This window comes from Quercus suber, unplaced genomic scaffold (assembly GCF_002906115.3).
Source record: "Quercus suber isolate HL8 unplaced genomic scaffold, Cork oak 2.0 scaffold_618, whole genome shotgun sequence".
Taxonomy (NCBI): domain Eukaryota; kingdom Viridiplantae; phylum Streptophyta; class Magnoliopsida; order Fagales; family Fagaceae; genus Quercus; species Quercus suber.
The window spans coordinates 55,549-75,305 of record NW_027070061.1 but is presented as its reverse complement, the minus strand read 5'-3'; the positions used below and the strand labels follow the sequence as shown (position 1 = coordinate 75,305).

The window sequence follows — 19,757 nt, the reverse complement described above, 5'->3', positions numbered from 1 at the left end:
AACAATTGTTCTGTTTGGATGAGGAAGGGTTCCTATTGTTAAGTTTTTACTCTTTTGGTCCTTGATCTAATTCTTTCGATCTTTGTAAGATCCTTCATGCATTAAATGCTTCATTATCATGTATTTGTACATCTTACATTTATTTGTATGCATTATTTTTGTTTTTGATCTTACTTTTATTCCTTTGTTTTTATGTGTGTAAAAATCCAAAACTACATAAAAATTATATAAAAAAAAAAAGTATAAAAAAAAAAATATCAAAAAAATCAAAAAGTTTGATCGTATATGTTTGAGCACATGTCACATGTGAGTTTGGCCTAGTACCTTCGTACTTATGGCGTAGTACATTTACGAATTTAGCTTGTTCTGTATGCACATATATCTGTGTGGGAGAAATCTTGAAAACTATGTGTGATTGTTATAAATAGATCTTCAAGCTTGTCATGAATTATTGGTCAGTAGTCTTGATGGTCTTGATACTTGCATAGACTTGTGTCTATATCTCTTCCCACTTTATTTTTTATGTTTTTACAAAAGAGCTCACCAAATGTAAATCTCTAAATGAAAAGAGATATTGAGCTACAAAATCCTGCCGCACATACTAGTATTTGACTAAAAAAAAGAGAAAGCGAATTTTCTAATAAAATGTACAGTGCTCAAAAAGCCAAAACCTAATTCTAAATGTTGAAATATCAAAACTTTCAAGCATTGATCTCAAAAAGAGATGTATTATCCAAAATAGATCAAATGTTATGATTTATACAGAAGCCAAATGAAAAGCTTCTAAGTTTTATAATCATTTTGTGGGAAGTCATATATACTCGTTTCTATAATAAAGATAGTCCACTTGACTTAGTATCAGTTGTGTATGACTTGATTGAATTGATCATTGAACCTTCACTCTGTTCTAAGGACTATTTCACACTTGATTCACACACACAACACACAAGTTTAATGTTCAATGAATGCCTATTTCATTTGTGTGTTTGTACATGTTCAAATGTGATATGTGTGTGCTCAACCATATGTGGTTCAAACCAAAAATATTTTTGTTCTTTTTGTTTGCTTTTGGATGTAATTTGTATCACCTATATTTTTCAAAGTTTTTAAAGTATTTTTGTGTGAAAAACATGTTTTCTGAGTGTTTTCGTGACTTATTTCATATATAGGTTCAACTAGGAGTTTATTGGTTCAATTTTAAAGTTTTTTTAGCTTTGGACAGAGACTTTCATGACTGTTTCGTGACTGTCTCACGAGTAAGACTTACCTATGAAAACTTTCGCGAGTAACTTCGTAAGTTTCCTGCGAAAATTTCTAGATCAGCTTTTTAAATGGCATTTCGTGGGTCTTTTGTTTTAAACTTCTCCCATCTTCTCCCAAACCCTTGGTTTAATGCTTCAACATCAAAACCCAACTAATTTCAAATGTTTTACATTCCATAAACATCTCTAAGGTAATCTTTAACTCTTTTTCATTGATTTTGATCCTTAGATTATGTTTTGAGAGTTTTATATTCATAGTTAGGATTTTCTTAAGTGGAAGTTGGAAAAATTATCTTTTGTCAATCTTTTTTATTAGGCTTTGTTTAAAATGATGATTTGCTTTGGATGTTGGCCCCTTGTGGCAAAAATAACATGTATTTAGGCAAGATTTTCATATGTTCTTGCATTTTTTATCATACATGTGTAGTGTGTGCACTCTAAGTGTTTGATAAAATGCCCAAATGGTATTTTCTCGTTGTTTTGGACTCCGATGAGTACCAAACTTTGGAGATCACCATAATTATTCATGTTTATCATATTTTAATCATTGGTTGTGTGTTTTATACACCTTGCCCCGTGAGTACTTATTCATACATTGGTTATGCATCTCACATACATACTAGATGTACACTAGATGCACATTTGTTGCATACACTTGAATACTTGACATGTTTTTGCATTCATTTATGCTAGTTAAGTCTTTTTAGACCTTTTAGTACATATAACATGTTCTTGTGTCTTTGTCATGCCTAGGTTTATATCATGTTTCATCATCCTTAGCATGTCATGTTCTTTATGCTTTGTAGCTTTTTTTTTTAAGATGTTTTATTTTGCATTTGAGCTTCATTTTCTCATACATCTTGCACCCCTCATGCATCATCTTTTACCCTTGTTCATATCTTCTTTTCTTTCCCTCCTTCCTCTTGATTAATTTGTCTATTCGTAACAAAAATATGGAGTGTATCGTCATTTCTATATGACTCATGTGCACATTCTTAAGGGGAGAAATTCTACCTCATGCACATTCATAGGGGAAGAGAGTCATAGGGGGGATGCATATACCAAGGGGGAGAAGACTTTTTTTTTAGAAAACCTTGATTTAGTTTATGCTTGTTTTCTCATTGATTTATGGTGCTTTGATATGTTATGTTGCTTTCATCGCATCATGCTTATGTGTTGGACATGCTTTTATCCTTATGCTATTGTGCTTTATTGGTTGCATGTTCAGATGATCATTTGCTTTGCTATATGATCATTTTAGTCATTTCTATATGATTATTTTGTTGTATGATCAAGTTGCTCACATGTTTCACATCATGTTTACTTGATCACATTTTACTTGTTAGATTATACTTGTCCTTTTATCACTTAATTTACCTTGAAGGTCTAATGTGTTTTGTGCAAGTGTTTCAAGTTATAGGTATACATGTTCCAAGTTCATCACAGATTCTAGAATTAGGTGTGAGTGAGTTTTGCCATTGTTTCCAAACTCACGTTTAAGTCTAGAATCTGTTATAGGGTGTTTTGTTATGGAATAGTCAAAGTGGGAGATTGTAAAGTTGTAATTTACAACTATATTTTATGTTGGCTTTATTCCATGACAAAAAGTGTTGTAATTATTTTAATTTTGTTCCTTGTATTTTGTGGGATTTGATTGTATTAGGTTTAGTATTAAGGTGGTGAAGACTCAAGCTGAAATGAAGATCGGTGAATTTTGAGAGAAGCTCGTGAAAAGCTAACCCGCAAAAGAGCCATGTGAGAAACACTTGACTGGAAGCTGAAGAGTCGTACCAAGTTGTCGTTTTCGTGAGTGTCTCGCGAGTAAGGCCTTCCCGCAAGATAGTCGCAAAACAATCTGCTTGGAGGATTTTATAAGTGACTTTCTTACCCTTCACCCATACTATATATACTTTCATTACCCATAAATGTAGAGGAGGCAATTCAGAAAGAAAAAACCCTAAATAGGTTTTCTACAACACACACACTCATCTTTTAGAGAGAAAGCTACTCATCCTTAGTGAGAAATTATTGTAGCCTCTTCTCCTTCCCTCTCCCATTGTCATACCTTGAAAGGAGATTTGTACTCAAACACAACTTACACCTATTCAGAGTGTAGAGAGTGTTTTGGAGCTTGGGAAGTTTTAGAGATTTGCCAAAATAAGCCGGTGAGACTTGGTGAATGCAATCAGGCGTATTGCAGGATCTGGAAAGCTAGACAAGACACGGTTCTGAGAAGCCTTGTTGGAGTAGGAGTTTGGAGGGTTTAGGTACATCAGGTAGATTAGACTTGGAGGGTCTCTTGCTAACCCATGTATCCCAACTGATTGTCTAGTGGATCAATTATCGCTTGGAGGGCGGCAAAGAGGTTTTTTGCCGAGTTCTTAGGTTTCCTCTTCGATAACACATCGGCGTGTTATCTTGTGTTTGTATCTTTCTTCCCTACTCTTTTACATTCCATTTTACTGCTGTGTTGCTTTGATTATAGATTAGAGTAGCGTATTTGTTTATCCGCTCGCTTTTACACTATTCTGCACTTAGTATTAAGTTAGTGTAAAAACAATCGAGCCGTAACTTTAATTTGGGGGTCTAAACAGCTTTTATGTTTTCAAGATATTTTCGATCTTTTAGATGGAAAAAGGGTGAAATGAGGGATTTTCCAACCGACCCCACCATTCTTGTTCTCTCCAAATTTTACATGAGTCATGTTGACATTAGTTTTAACAAAAGCAGTTATAAGGAAGTTAGAAAATTTGAATTTTTGCATGTGGTTTTTTTTTTTTTTTAAGGAAACTTTTGTATTGGACTTTTATCTAATTTTTATTTTTTAATGATTATGGTGAATTTGGTTTTTACATTTTGGAAGTAACGATAGAGACCAAATTGATTATAAATTGAAAATAACATGGATCAAATTGACTACTACCAAAATAATAACCAAATTGAATATGACCCTAAAATGTAGGGACTAAAATAATATTTTTGTTAAAAAGAATTAAAATTTACTTATATAGTATATTTCACATTTTTTTTAAGAATAATGATAATCTAATGAGAGATGCTACGTCCACAACATTTTCAGAATGTTTTCATTACAAATCATAAGTGGTTAATTGATATTAGTTCAAATTTGAACCTAACACTCAGATTACTTTTTTGCCCAAACAATAATAACCAGTAATAATCTGCCACCTAGAATTTGTTGTAAAAATATTATGAAAATATTGTAGACATATCATTTCTCATTACGTTAGAATAGTGGTACAGATGCTCCTTATTACTTTTGGTCCCACCGAACACCAACCCATAGTGGCGTATATGATGGGCAATTTTTGCAAGCCAAGGCAGTGGCAGTTGCGTTGCTAACAACCTTTGCGTTGTGAGAGTATTGTGTGAAGTATTGACTAGTTTTTTGTTTTTTTGTTTTTGTTTTTAAGAATCTTATGTGCAGTATCAATTTAACATTAAAACACTCGCTGAAGTTTAAAGATTTCTCTCGCTTTTTGGAAAGCCAAGAAATTTATTGAACTGAATTCAACACTAAGACTAATTAATTTCTTTTCATTTATTCATTTTGTTGAAACCAAATAAGATGAGATAAAAAGAGCCTACCCAATCGATCTTATATAGAGAAGAAAAACCAAAAATATCAATAATAATAATAATAATAATAACAACATTTTGTTAATTACTAATTTGAACTGCTTTATAAGAAACAATGTAAAATGTGAGTATTTATAAGTATTTCGGATAGTAAATGTTATTTTTGATATGTTGTTATTTTAAGTTTGAATTTTTAATTTAAATAGAAAATTGGTTTTGTTTAGGGGGAAAAAGTATTTTGAATCATGGAAGTTACCTTTTTTTAGAGTGCTAATTTAATAAGTTGTGGGTCCGAGTACGGAATAGAGCCCGTGGGCCCAATCTAAGGAGATGGAGAGGCCCACCCACACAACAATGCTAACTCGACATATGGATAAGAATCCGAGAAGGAGAGACGAAGAGGCTGGTCCCCCGAGGAGCCTAAAGAGCGAGCATTCCTCAAATTACTTCAAGCAAGCCACTTGCATCAGAAGACAAAATACAAAGGAAGATGGTAGAGACATGCAAACAAAGAAGAAGAGAAATATACAGATAAAGTGCGCATCACATCCACATTTAATGCAATGCACCAACTAAACTGACCGCATTAATGGAGGAATGACTCCTGAACAATATCCTCACAGCTTGCAACACATTTTTCTACTTCCAACAAAATGCTGATGGGACAAGCATCCAAAGGAATGTCAATGACTGTACAAGTGAAGGGCTAGGATGCAATTCAACTGACTATATAAAGAAAGGAAACCCCTCCAAAAAGGGGGATGAAAAACTGAAAGGAAATACTTCATGTGGAGAACTATCCTGTAATTCAAACTTGAATATTATATGAACTTATGTTCCTCGACCTATCCCGAAGAAGTGTTAATCAAAGAACTTGCAACCCCCTGGTACCTTATGCTATATTTTTCCATTTACTATCTTCTAAAACCATACAAGGAGATCAAGGTTGATCTCGGAAGCCCACTCTTTTATAAATTAATTGCATTGGGCCATATTACTTAAACTTTCCATTCTAGTTGGACCTAAGTGTTTACGCCCACTTACATAATTAATTTTTAAGAGAGAGACCAGTCAAACATAGTTTTTTTTTTTTTTTTTTAAGAAGAGTCAAAATGTATTTATTATTGGTTTTAAATTTTTTTTCTAATAGTTTATAAAATAATTTTTTAAAGAAGAAAGAAAAGCAAAATATTTTTTTTTTGAAAGCAAAATGCAAAATATTTTGAAGGTAGTTACCCAAAATTTTTAGAAGCTGAAAACTTGCGGTCATTTTGTTTTGGAAATTCAAAAAAAAAATGTAATTTTTTTTTTTTTTTTTGAGAAGAAGAGAATGTAAATTTAAATACTAAAAAGGGTAGAAATAAAATAGGCTAAAAATTAGGATTTTGGAAATGAGTAGTTTCACTTAATTGACCTTAGTGATTAAACTTTTTAGAATATCATTAGGCGAATGTGAGGATATTTTTGGGCATTCAAAACTTTGAGTCAAAGGCTGGAAAGCCATCGTAACTAGTAAGAATATTTATCAATAGGTTTTTACCTATCAAAAAAGTACATCTATAGAAGTATAGATAGTAGACGTGGAATAAAGATAATGGTATAGATGTAGATTACATATTATAACTAGTCTAAGGTGGAAGAGTTCTAGTTCTAGTTTTAGTAGGATTTTTATTCAACACGCCTCAGCCACGGTCAATGGCGACTCTAGAAATTTTGTTTAGGGGAGTCATTAAGAAACTTGAACCAAACAAAATTTAATAAAAAAAAAAGAATTTGAATATATTGAGTTATCGTAAAAAAAAACGCAAATATATGAAGTTTTACAATTTTTTTCTAAGTTTTCATATTTTAAAATCATTACAATATAGTTTATTATTAATTGTCATTATTTATTGTTAATGTTGGTAAGTGTGACCATTTTATTTTATTAAGTTTGTATAACATTTTTAATTATTATAAAGTTGTCATTATCTATTTGTCATTATTTTTATAAAAAATATTTCAAATTAAATAACAAAACTCAACCCATTGTCATTGTATTAAATTGGTCCACATAGCTACATTCATCCATACATAAATAATACACTGAGTATCTACATAACTAATAAAATACTTAAACAATTACTAATTTTACTATTTTGGTTCTTGAATCACTAACTTTATAACAAAAAGTTATTATAACATGATAATAATATACACACATATAACAAATCCTCCATATTTTCTAATTATTAAATTATATAAAGTTATATTATATTTGTGGTACACAACACACATTCACATATATCATAATTCACACAAATAACATAATAAAAAATAACACACACATAATAAGTATTAGACACACACTCACACACATATAATATAAATTTATAATAAAAATGGACACCTACGACTTACAAACATTCTCTTTTTACTCTTAGAGAGACCTATGATCTATGTTGTTTTTTTTTATTTTGGGTTGAGCTGATATGTGGTTAAGGTGTGCAAGATTTAAACCAAAGTGTACAAACATATCTTCAAGAATAAATTATACTAATAAAAAAAATTATATATAAATTTAAAAAAACAAAAAATTCAAGTCAAGGGGTTCAATTGAACCCCTTGAGCATAAAGTAACGCGCCCATGGCCACGGTTTTGGTGCTTTCATAAATACAAATAATAGGAATTTTAATAATAAACACTAAACTTAGGAATTTTAATATAATATACTAGCCTCTGAGCACATGCTCACACACGTGTTCAAAGGCGCTTCTATTTTTTTAGATAAAGGTTAATAATTTGCATCTATTATAATTTAGAAATATATTTTTTATTTTTCAAACAAATAAAAATGACAAATTTTAGAGATAAGCAGTAACTGTAATTTCTTTTTTGAACGTGAAGGGAAAAAAAAATCTTAAATTTTAAGAATTCTTTTTTTGAATTCAAAATGAAATTTGTTATTTGAGATTTATGACCCTATTTCTAAATGAAATCCTAAATCTTAGGAATTCTTTCTTTTTTTTTTTTAATTCAAAATGAAATTTCTTATTTGAGATTTTGACCCTATTTCTAAATGAAGTTACCCTTCATTAATGAGCGCATTTTTGAACCATATAAAAATCTAATTGAAAGAGGGGAATCCTCTTAAATATAGTATAGATACAATACAATACACTACACATGATAACCTTTCCTATCATCTCCTATAAATATAAAAATATAAAAAAAAGTTTAAAGGGTTTGTACTTTGTAGCTAATTAATTGGTACATTCTCATCCTTGTAGCTTAGTAACATATTGTAACTATCTAAAAAAATATCCTATAAAAAAAAGAGTAATATATATATATATATATGTTCATGACATTTTCACAACATGTTTTAAATGGCAGGTTATTAATGGATTTTTACTGATGAGCAAAAAGGGAATTTCAGTTATGAACTTAAATTAGAACCAATAACAATTTACAACATATAATTTGGAGTGAAAATATTGTCGACCTAACATTTTTCTATAAAAAAATTTCCTTAATAGTAATAAATAGCACCTAACATTCGAAAATAAAGGAATGCTCCTAACATTCGAAAATAAAGGAATGCTCCTAACATGCAGCCCATCAAATCCTACAACTGATACAGCTAACAGACCCTTCAAAATTGCTCTATATGCTGATACGGCTAACAGACACTTCAAAACTGCTCTATATAAATGTAGAACACAGTTCAAACTACGCAATCAATTTCTTTAAGTGGGAAAGAAAAAGCAAAATGTCTTCGTCTGGTAAGTTTTGTTTTTTTTTTTTTTTCTTTCATAAATTCAATTTTGTTCTCTCTTTTCCTTCTTTCATTGGATTGGCTAAGTTAATCACATTGTTTTGTTTCTATTTTCTTTCTTTTATTTTGGAATTGGATAAAATAGTCTAAGCCAAAATTCTCTTTTAGCTTGAAGAAAATTATTTTGAACATTGATGTTGTGCACTTGGCAGGCTTTGTTCTTGTCCCTTTTCTAATTCTGCTAACTATTGAGGGATGTTTTGGAAGACCACTCCCAAGCAAATTACATGATTCTGATAAACAGCCCCTACAAACATCTCGGCCATATAACATTGCTCATCGAGGTGCAAATGGGGAGTTTCCTGAAGAAACTACTGCTGCATACATGGTATGCCTCTTATCTACATGTAGTTTGATATTGAGGGTGCATTTGTATAAGTTGTTAGAAAACGTTAAAAAACGCTCTCTTAAGCTCTCAGAATGCCTAACCAAACAGACCCTAAATCTCTGACTAAGATTCCTCATTTGTTAATAATTCATCTTCTGTATGTTTTATACAAGGCCTATAAAAACTGGTATACATTAGATCACCTTTCTTCTACATTTTTTTTTTTTTTGGTTCAAATTTATCATAGAATATGAAAAAAATAAGGCTGTTAATGTATTATATCAAGTTAAAGAGTTGCCAAATTACATTGATTTTATGGTACCAAGCTGCCTCCTTTTGTGCCCTGCCATGAATTTGTTTGCAAATTGGAATGTTATGTTATTTTTATATATCATTTTATATCTTGTAATTTTTCTGTGCAATAATGAATGGTCCTTAAACTTTATCTGGTCACTACAGAGAGCTATCGAAGAGGGGGCAGATTTCATAGAAGCAGACATCCTCGCCACTAAAGATGGTGCCCTGATATGCTCCCACGATGTAACACTTGATCTTGATAATAGAACAAATATTGCAAACTTTAGTCAGTTTGCTGATCGAAAAAGAACCTATGAGGTCCAAGGTGTGAACATGACTGGGTGGTTTGTAGGTATGTATCAAAGCTATTTCATATATTGTCTCGAACATAAGTTACATTTCATCAATCTAACTCTAGCTAACTTTGATTTTGTGTAGTTGATTTTACACTGGAAGAATTGAAGTTACTAAGGGTGAATCAACGATTCAGTTTTAGAGATCAACAATATAATGGTTCGTTTCCCTTTTAACTTTTAGTAAATATGATACATTTTCTTAAGCTACACGTGTTAATATCCTCTAATTTAAGTATGCTTTTGTTTCCTTTATTAAATACTATTAATTTCTTAATAAAAATATTCATAGACATAATTAATTGTCACATTTTGTCTTGTAGTTCTTTCTTCTCTTTCGTATAATAGTCACATGGTAAAAGTTTTTTTTTTTTTTTTTGATAAACAGGAAAATGCATTACAGAATCAAAGGGGAAACCATAGTATCAGGACAGAGCTTGCTATGATACAACCCAACGCTCTCCGAGCGTATAAGCTCTAAAATGTCCATAGGAGGATCAACAAACAAAATAAAATCTCTATCCTGAGAAATCCCCTTCTTTGATGGGAAGTTTGCACAACTATTGGCTTTGCGATAGCAATGTCCAAACTGCCTAATGCAAGTTTAAACTCATTAAAAAAAATTTCAAATTTTATTCTTGTTCTTTGAGTGAAATGAAAAACCATAACTTGGTTAAATATAATATTAAAAGGTTAATTGAGTTTAGTTTGAATTGAGATGATTTAGAGTATAAGTAACTTCTATGTCTGCATTATTAATAATGTATGTAAATTCATTTTAAGAGTTCGTTTGGATAGCAAACACGTCTAGCATTTGTGTACAAACTTGCGTCCTATGCACTGTTCACGGAACCCATAAACCTCTTTTTTCAACAAAATTTTCATTAAAAATATGTCTCACGATACCATTTACACATTTAAAAATTATTTTATTACAGTATTTTCAGTTTTCAGTTTTCAGCAATAAGCAATATCCAAACAGATGCTAAGAGTACTAAAACTATCTCATTGATTGACTATAATTTCTTATATATCAATTCATCATTTGTTTTCCAGGGAAGTTTCCAATTATCACCTTCGAAGAGTACATATCAATTGCACTGAATGCACAAAGAGTTGTTGGAATATATCCAGAGATAAAGAATCCAGTTTTTATCAATAAGCATGTTAGTGATTTTCCTTGTGTTATCATCATACTCGGAAGCATGAAAGTTATATCAATTCAACTCATACGTTTGGTGCTCTCATGCGGGCTTACTTGAATAAATTAGATAGTGATCATGTATCTCCTTTATATTTCATCAATAAACTATGTAGCCAACACCTCTACAAACTCTCAAATTTAAGCTTGTACAACAGGTCAAGTGGTCAGATGGGAAGAAGTTTGAAGATAAGTTTGTGGAGACACTAACGAAATATGGATACAAAGGTTCATATATGTCAAAAGAATGGCTGAAGCAACCTGCCTTTGTCCAGTCTTTTGCTCCATCGTCACTCACATATACTGCAGACCTCACTGACTTGCCCAAAATTTTATTAATTGATGATGTGACGGTACGGACAGAAGACACCAATCAGGTTTGTTCTTTGTTCTCATTCTGAAAATCCGATTGACTTTGTTGTTAACCAGTTGATCACCTTCTATAATTTGTTGTATAACATAACAAATAAGTTGGAAAATATTTACCTTCCGAGCATGAATTTGTTGCCAGTGATATATATATATATATATAGGGGCTGGCATTATAGTGGGCATGTTATGCAATTTTTTTATTTAATTGGGTAGCATAACTATTATTCAATATCTATGAGAGGTAGTGTTGTATTTGACAGCGAACTCAAGGCTATGATCTTTTTGCTATTAATAGCTTAATTTGATAATAGAAAATACTTTCCAATATGGTTTCAGAACAACAGAGAATTGTGTCTAAATGGCCCTAGTTTAGATATATATTTAAATTATCTTTTAGGTGAATTTTGTTCCATATGATATATTAGCTCCAAAGTTGTACTTTTGATGCAATCACTTTCTATTTTCTGTTGCATGAAGTAAATTTTTCTCTACCATGGCTTCAGCTTTTCTAATTGTGTTCCTGATTGAGTAAATGTTTTGTGCAGACGTACTATGATATTACTTCAGATAGCTATCTTGATTTCATAGGAAACTATGTGGTTGGGATTGGACCCTGGAAGGATACAATTGTTACTACAGAAGACAATTATTTGAATGAAGTTACCGATCTTGTTGCCAATGCACATGCTCGTGGCCTACAGGTGCATATACATTGTTGGTGCATGATGTCTGATATTTGTTAGGAAACTCATTAAGCATTATTGATAATAAGTTCTTTCTTCTCATTTCAGGTGCACCCATATACTTTCAGAAATGAAAATTCTTTCCTTCACCTCAACTTTCACCAAGATCCATATTCTGAATATGATTACTGGATAAACAAGATAGGAATTGATGGACTCTTTACTGATTTCACAGGGAGCTTCCATGATTTCCAAGAATGGACATCACCTCTATCTTCTAAACGTTAAGATAATAAATTGTTGCATCTGTGATTGGCTCTTGGAATAAGACATACGTGCTTTCTTTTGATAACCCCACCCCTTTCTCTTTAGTATCTTAGTTTTCTTTAGATAGGTTACTTTGAACATGTTATGAAAGATGCATAAATCTTTAAATCGTAATTTCAGAGACTTTCTTCTTTCTGTTATCTTTGGTTTTATTTTTCTTCATTTTTATCCTTTATAATGGTATGGATTGGGAAATTGTTCAGAAAGTAGCATAGGCAGTAGGCACTGCCTCATTCACATATTATATGGAGAATATGGAGAATGCTTTTGAAAATTTTTTGATTTAATGATATTAGACTTTTGACTAAAATTCACTTTAACCTTTAAATTCTATTTCAAATATTAAATTAGAAAAATGCTAACGGATGCTTTTAGGGTAATGGTTAACAATCCATTTAAAGAAAATTTTTATAGAAGAGAGAGAAAAAAAAAAAAAAGCAATTAATAATTGACAGTTTTTTTCATCTATTCTATATATTACTAAAACCTGAAACATAACATTTAATGTTGCTACGTTCACATTGAGCCACATCAACAACCATATCATTCTTTTTTCTTTCTTTTTTTTTGGTTAAAATGGAACTTATATTAAAACACAAAAGTTACAAAGCCATATTAGGCATATTAGGCATAGTTCTGGCACAACGCCTTACATAATACATTCCAGCAACATCAGAGTTAACAAAAGAAGAAATTTCAAGCGTTGGGGGATTGTTAAACACTACAAAATTACCCTGCTATAAGCACCCCATTCTCGCCATGGCATCTGCGTAGCTATTCTCGATAGGCATGGTTCACTTTGATTTGTTGAAATCTGGTGAGGAGGGACTTGCAGTCAAGTAATAGGGGTGTATAAGTTCTATTAGGCAGCAAGTTAGAAAGCAATAGGTCTATTACTATCTTGGCATCACACTCAACTTCAAGGAAAGGAATACCCATTTGGGTAGCTAAGAGAAGGCCATCTCTTATAGCCCAAAACTCAACAATTACACTGGTGGTACTGCCTATTCCCCTGCTAAATCCTTTCAGCCATTCACCCCTATGATCATGGATTAATCCTCCACCACCTGCTTTTCCCGGATTCCCTAAAGATGCTCCATCTATGTTTAATTTACACCAACCCGCGCCTAGTTTAGTCCATTAAACCTGAACTAAACTCCATCTTTTGGCATAAATAGACTTCCCAATGCAATAATTAAAAAAAAAAAAAAAAAAATCAACTTGCTTGATGCAAGTATAGTGCAGCCTAGGATTTAGGACAAAGTTTTCAAAGACTACCATGTTTCTATGTTTCCAAAGATTCTACATAGTGAAGGCAAATAGGATTTTCCAAGGCACACCATTGGAAAGGATATCATGACTGCTTAGGCAATTAGCTTTTAACCACTGAAGCATCTCCAAATTACAAGATGCTTCCATCATGGTTAGGATTCCAACCTTCCTCAAAATCTGCATTGCATATGGGCATTCCCTGAGAAGGTGAATGGTAGACTCACTGGCATTTTTGCAGAGAAGGCATGTGGTATCACATTGAACACCTCTATTGGCTAGCATCTCCCTCATTGGGATACTCCTATGGTGACACAACCAAAGGAAATATTAAATTCTAGGCAATGTACCTATTTTCCAAACCCAACCCCCAGTGAAAGAATTGGCTTCACCATCATCTTTCCTAGCTAGCATATAGGCTGATGTAGTGTTAAACTCCCCATCCTTGGTTAGCCTCCAAATCATCATGTCCTCTTTCCTCTTAAACAATTGGATGGGAATGGCTTTACTTTTATCCTCAATATCAAAGGGGAGACTGAAAGATAAGGCATCGCAATTCCAATTACTATCTTGGAGTAAATCAAACACAGCCAAATTGCACTCCATGTCATTGATTGGGCCTTCAATTAGTTCCCTAGGTGCACAACCTCTCACCTACCTGTCTATCCAAAACTTAATGCTCACACCGTTGCGAACATTCCAACCTATACCATTATAAAACATAGGGAATCCCATTTTAATGGCTTTCCAATTTATAGAGGAAGACAACTTCTCAAGGTCTTTGGAGTTCACTTTTCACCATGAACAGTACTTCCTCAAAATTACCTTGGTCCAAAAGAGCATCTTTTTCTTAATACATCCGCCAATTGAGTTTAGCAAGGAGAGCAATATTTTTTGCTTTTGCAGATTGAATACCCAGTCCTCCTTGTTCCTTAGGTTTGATGATTTTATTCCAACCTACAAGGTGCATCTTCTTCTTTCCATCAGCAGAGTAACCCCATAAAAAATCTCTGTTGATTTTGTCCAATTTCTCACAAATATGGGAAGGTAATGCCACTCCTTGCATCACATGGTTAGGCATGGCTGACATAATTGATTTAACCAATACAGTTCTACCCGCGAAGGAGAGGAACTCGGATTTCCACCCAGCAAGTCTAGTAATCACCCTCTCAACTATAAAGTTGTATTGGTTCCTTTCTACATTTTTGTGCTTTAGAGGGAATCCTGGGTATTTTCCTAGGTTATTAGTGGCCTGGATGTTAAGATTACCACATATTCTTGCTTTCAAGTCATCATCCACATTTTGAGGGAAGTAGACCCAAGATTTGCATGTACTAATCTTTTGTCCTAATTCATTAAAAAACCACTCCAACACTTCTTTGATGGTTTCACAATTCTCCTCACTAATAGTAGCAAAGAGCATTAGATCGTCGGCAAAAAACAACTGGGATATGCCAATATTATCTCTAGAGGCTTTTATAGGATTCCAATTGCCTTCCATACACTCCTTGTCAATGAGGTTGCCTAAATACTCCGTACAAAGTATAAAGATGTATGGGGAGAGTGGGTCATGTTGACAAATTCCTCTCGTGGGGTTAAAGGATTCTAGAGTACCCCTATTAAACAATAAGGATATGCTAGTGGATGATATGCAGCTCATTATGATCTTGATCAGCTAGTCAGTAAAGTGAAAACCTTGTAAAACCTTATGGATAAAGCTCCATTCAAGTCTGTCATATGCTTTTTCCAGGTCCACTTTGATTGCCATGTACCCCACTCTTCCCTTTTTCTTGTCTATGGAATGTATTAACTCTTGGGCAATGAGGACATTATCCAATCCTCTTCTTCTTGGCACAAAAGCTGCTTGAATAGGAGATATGAGCTTACTAAGAAGGGGGCGAATCGAGCAACAATAATCTTGGTGACCACTTTATATATCGTGTTGCATAAGCTAATTGGCCTATAGTTGTTGATAGTCTCCGGATTTTGACATTTGGGAACAAGGGCTATCAAAGTTCTATTAAGATATTCTGGCATTACTCCTGAGCTAAATATACTACCCACTTCCTTGCAAATTGACTCATTAACTTCATGCCAGAAGATTTGGAAGAACCCAGCATGCAGCCTATCTGCCCTTGAAGCTTTGAAAGCTTTAAGTGATCACAACCCGGCCTTAATTTCATCATAAGTGACATCTTTAACGAGATTATCCTTTTCTTCTTCCGATAGGAAGGTACACGAGAATTGTGCCACATATGAGGTTTTCGGGGCTTATGTGAGGCCAGTTGTGAAAATGTTAAGAAAGTTATTTTGGATAAGATTTTTAATTTGCTCTTCATCAGAAATCCACTCCCCAAGGGTGTCTTTAATACATCTAATCCTATTTCTATTCCTTCTTACCAATGTAGAGACATGAAAGAAGGAGGTATTTCGATCTCCAAAGGCAACCCAGTTTAGTCTAGATTTAAGCACCCAATATTCCTCTTCTTGCAACCTAACAAGTGAGTATTCTTCTATGAGTTGCTTCTCCAATTGGATGAGGAAATTATTGGGGTGGTCCACTAACGCTTTATGGACTCCATTTAACCGAGCCAGAACTTTCCTTTTCCTAGCAAATAGATTACCAAATATCTCCCTATTCCACTGATTAGCTCTGTTGGTAAAGGTTGGGATGGCCAAGCTAAGGGGTGTATCCTAGCCCCAAGCATTTTGAACCAAGCTAGGGAACTCAGGGTGAAGCAGCCACATTGTCTAGAAAAAGAAAGGTTTATTTCTAGTGAGTGGAGGGGCGTTGGTCAGTTCAATTAGAACAGGGCAGTTATTATAGAACACTCTTGGGAGGTGAGTCACCGACGCTTCAGGGTATAGAATACACTAAGATGGGTTGGCAAAGCATCGGTCAAGTCTCTCCAAGATAAGGTCAGACACTTGTCTTAGGTTGGACCAAGTAAATTTAGGTCCAAAGAAACCCAAATCCAATAGGTTGGACCAGGTCATTCTCATTCTCTTTCCTAAATTTATCCCATAATTTTAAAATAATTTTTATCAATTTTAAAATACTAATAAAACTAAAATTATTTCCTACCTATCTCCACCATAAAGCCCACTTCTTTCAAATTTAATTCCACCAGCCCACCTCTTCTAAATTAAATTCTAACTTAAAGCCCAAACCCAAGCCTTCTAACGGCAGCCTCTCTGTCTTCCTTACTCCTTTCCTCATAGTTTATAAATACTGACAGAAGCTGGATACTTTAGTTCAAGTATCTCTAAATCCCAGTTTGCTTTCTGCTCTATTTTTTTTGCTTGATTGCTTGATGTTTTTATTCCCTTCTTACATTTTGTTACTGCCTACTGCCTCTTGAGTGTTGTGATGCGACTCAGATTAGTTCGTGTAGCGTGTGCAAAAGAAGGCAATATTGTTGCAGCTGAAACAATTTTTTGTGTTTGTGTCAATGTGGATTTAATGGATTTGGTTATATACTTATATTTTGGTCGGACTAATATTGAATTAGGTGTTTGGGTTAAATTTGATTTTGATTAAGGAATATGGGTAAGAATGCTTTAAGTTTAGGGTATTCGAGTTAAACTAGGGATTGGGTTTTTATTTTTTTCTCTTTTCTTTCTTAAATCTAAACATGGGATGTGGAGTGTTTTTTTATTTTTATTTTTGGGGGTGGGAATGTTTCTTTTTAATCTATGCGTGAGAGTGTATTTCCGTGGCATTGGAGTGTTCTTTTTATAATCTAAACGTGGGAGTGTAGAATTGTGGCTGTGCGGGAGTGCCTTTTTTTTTTTTTTTTTTGTTTTTAATCTAAAAATGGCGGTGTTTTTGGTTTTATCCTAGGTTGGCATTTACATTGTTTGAGGATTCTGCCTCTCAAACCATTTACAAGGTTTAGGTTGGCATTTACAATGTCTGAGTATTGGCCGTATACACTCTTTTCGGCATGCCATCAAATCAGTGATTGAGACAGATCAAGTTTTAGGGACTAAGACAGTTTCATTGGTGAGACGCTATGTTGTTTTCACTTAATGGGTTTTGGCTAGGATCATACAGGCGTCGGGTAGACGATACGGTGTGTGGACTTTTGTTTTTTTATTTTTCTATCACTTTTGCTCTGCCTCAGCATGCCGTTTGGTTTCATTGGGGTTGCTCTGCACTGCTTTTTTGTTTAACTAGTTGCAAACTCACACATTGCACGAGATAATTTTTTTTTATGGTGATCTTATTAAATATATTTGGGGTAATAAGTAATAACACTCTTCCATTTTGTTTATATTAATAACAAAATATTTTGAATTTATTTAAGAATCTGTTTATAAATGTTTAACTATGGTTAGTAAAGACATTACTCATAACTTTAGAATTACAATACAAATTTATAAAATACCAAAACATTTGAAATGACAAATCTCTCCACAACTCATTGGGAAAAGAAAATGGGGAAAAAAAAAAGCAAAGACATTACTTAATATTTTGAAATACACTTTAATTTAAAATTTTTAAATAGGAGAATTTAATTTTAAAATTAAGGATAATTTTGGAACCTACCTCAAGCACAGGCAGGTTAGTACACAATATTTTAATATTAATTTAACAAAGTTTGGTCAAACAAATGTAAAGGGTGAAAATATTTTTTCTTTTCAAGTTTGGGGTAGAGTGTCATTTATTCAAACCTCAAGGAAGGGGAATGTAATTACCCTATATTATTATTATTATTATTATTATTATTATTATTATTATTATTATTATTATTATTATTATTCTTGTTGTTGATGTTGTTAATAATTGATTTTTAATTTTCTTTTAAGTTAATAAAAACCTTACATATACCTTTTTATTTATTTATAGAATATACATTTTTTTAACCTTTACATATGTTTTTTTAATATGAATCTTTACATATACCTTAAATAAACTATATATATTCCATTTCTTTAGATGTGTAAAATCATAGACTACTACTTTATAATGACAGTAGCTAATTAGTTTTATCACTTTTTTTCATAATTTCATTTATAACGTTTTTTACTATATCATATATTTACTGGCTAATGATTTTCATTATAGAGGTGTTAAATGAGATGTAGCATTGTTTATTAGATTTTTAAATGTAATTGTGTATGAAGATTACATATATATATATATATATAATTAAATGAAATGTCAAGAAAGGGATTTTAAAATTTTCTAACTTAATTTCTTATGTAATTTTTATTATTACATGAGAACATCTTCTTTTAGTTATGAATTAGAGTTTGATTAGTTTTAAGTTTAAATATATTGCTATGATTGTGTATAATTATTGATTATTGATTCAATTTTTTAAGTGAATGTAACAGTTAATTTTATTGCACTGTAAAGTTTTTAATATTCTCCATATTGGTCATATTTATTTTTTATTTTTACTTCTCCTTACAACCTCTTTGTTTTCCAATTAATAGTTACTAATTGACATTTGATTTTTTTTTTTCTCTACCATCTCTCTCTCTCCATTGGCAACCTACTATTTTCCAAAATTTGATGATGATTTTATTGCATTAAATATGCATTGTAGTTTTTTTTTTTTTTTTCCATTTAATTTTGCTACCCATAAGTTAGTATATCCATAACTATTTGTTTCTTTATATTATATTTGGTTTGATATATATCCTCATTTTTTTTTTTTTTGATTTAGTGTTTCCCAATTGGCATTTGTTTTGTATTATATTTTTTCTTTGATGTATTAGGTTTGAGAATGAGTGTGTCCCTAGTATTACTCCACTTTATGAGAATACTTTTATTTATTGAATTTAAGTAAAACTTTAAATATTAAAAAAAATTAAATGAAAAGGAGAGAAAAATATAAATAATTTAATGATATGGAAGATGTGGGGAGATGAATAGTGATATTAAGGTAGAAGGTAGTGGGTATAAATGTAAGGAAAAAAAGATTGGAAAAAGTGTAAATGTAAAAAAAATAAAAATTAAAAAAAGTACAATTTTTAAGGATAATTTTATTGATTTTAATTTAAATAAAATATTCTACGTTTAATTATTAAAAGAAAAAAGAAGAGAAAATATAAATAATTTAATGATGTAGAAGATGTGAATGAATTTAAATGTTGAATAACATAAGATGAGAAGAAAAAAAAAAGTAAAAATTAAATATATAACAATAAATACCAATAAAGAGAACAATTGCACATAAAAGATTTTTGTTCTTTCTTATAACTCAAATTAAGATTGATGGTTTTTTTTTTTTTT

At 32.0% G+C, this 19,757-nt stretch overlaps 1 protein-coding gene across 1 annotated transcript; it reads left to right on the top strand.

Moving 5' to 3' along the window:
- The first annotated feature begins 8,489 nt into the window (after positions 1–8,489).
- Positions 8,490–12,382, top strand: LOC111996928 (glycerophosphodiester phosphodiesterase GDPD6). Its single transcript, XM_024028965.2, has 8 exons — positions 8,490–8,627; positions 8,833–9,008; positions 9,468–9,657; positions 9,744–9,818; positions 10,715–10,824; positions 11,018–11,236; positions 11,777–11,932; positions 12,023–12,382. Exons 1-8 carry the CDS (start codon positions 8,513–8,515, stop codon positions 12,200–12,202), a joined length of 1,221 nt encoding a protein of 406 aa, XP_023884733.1. The 5' UTR covers positions 8,490–8,512; the 3' UTR covers positions 12,203–12,382.
- The last annotated feature ends 7,375 nt before the right edge of the window (positions 12,383–19,757 follow it).

What these genes read in the sequence shown, in the direction of transcription:
- LOC111996928 (XM_024028965.2), top strand. Translation starts at nt 8,513, where the DNA reads ATGCTGATACGGCTAACAGACACTTCAAAACTGCTCTATATAAATGTA. An exon ending in CATGACTGGGTGGTTTGTAG is followed by an intron (nt 9,658 to 9,743) that starts GTATGTATCAAA and finishes GATTTTGTGTAG; the next exon opens with TTGATTTTACACTGGAAGAA. An exon ending in TAGAGATCAACAATATAATG is followed by an intron (nt 9,819 to 10,714) that starts GTTCGTTTCCCT and finishes TTTGTTTTCCAG; the next exon opens with GGAAGTTTCCAATTATCACC.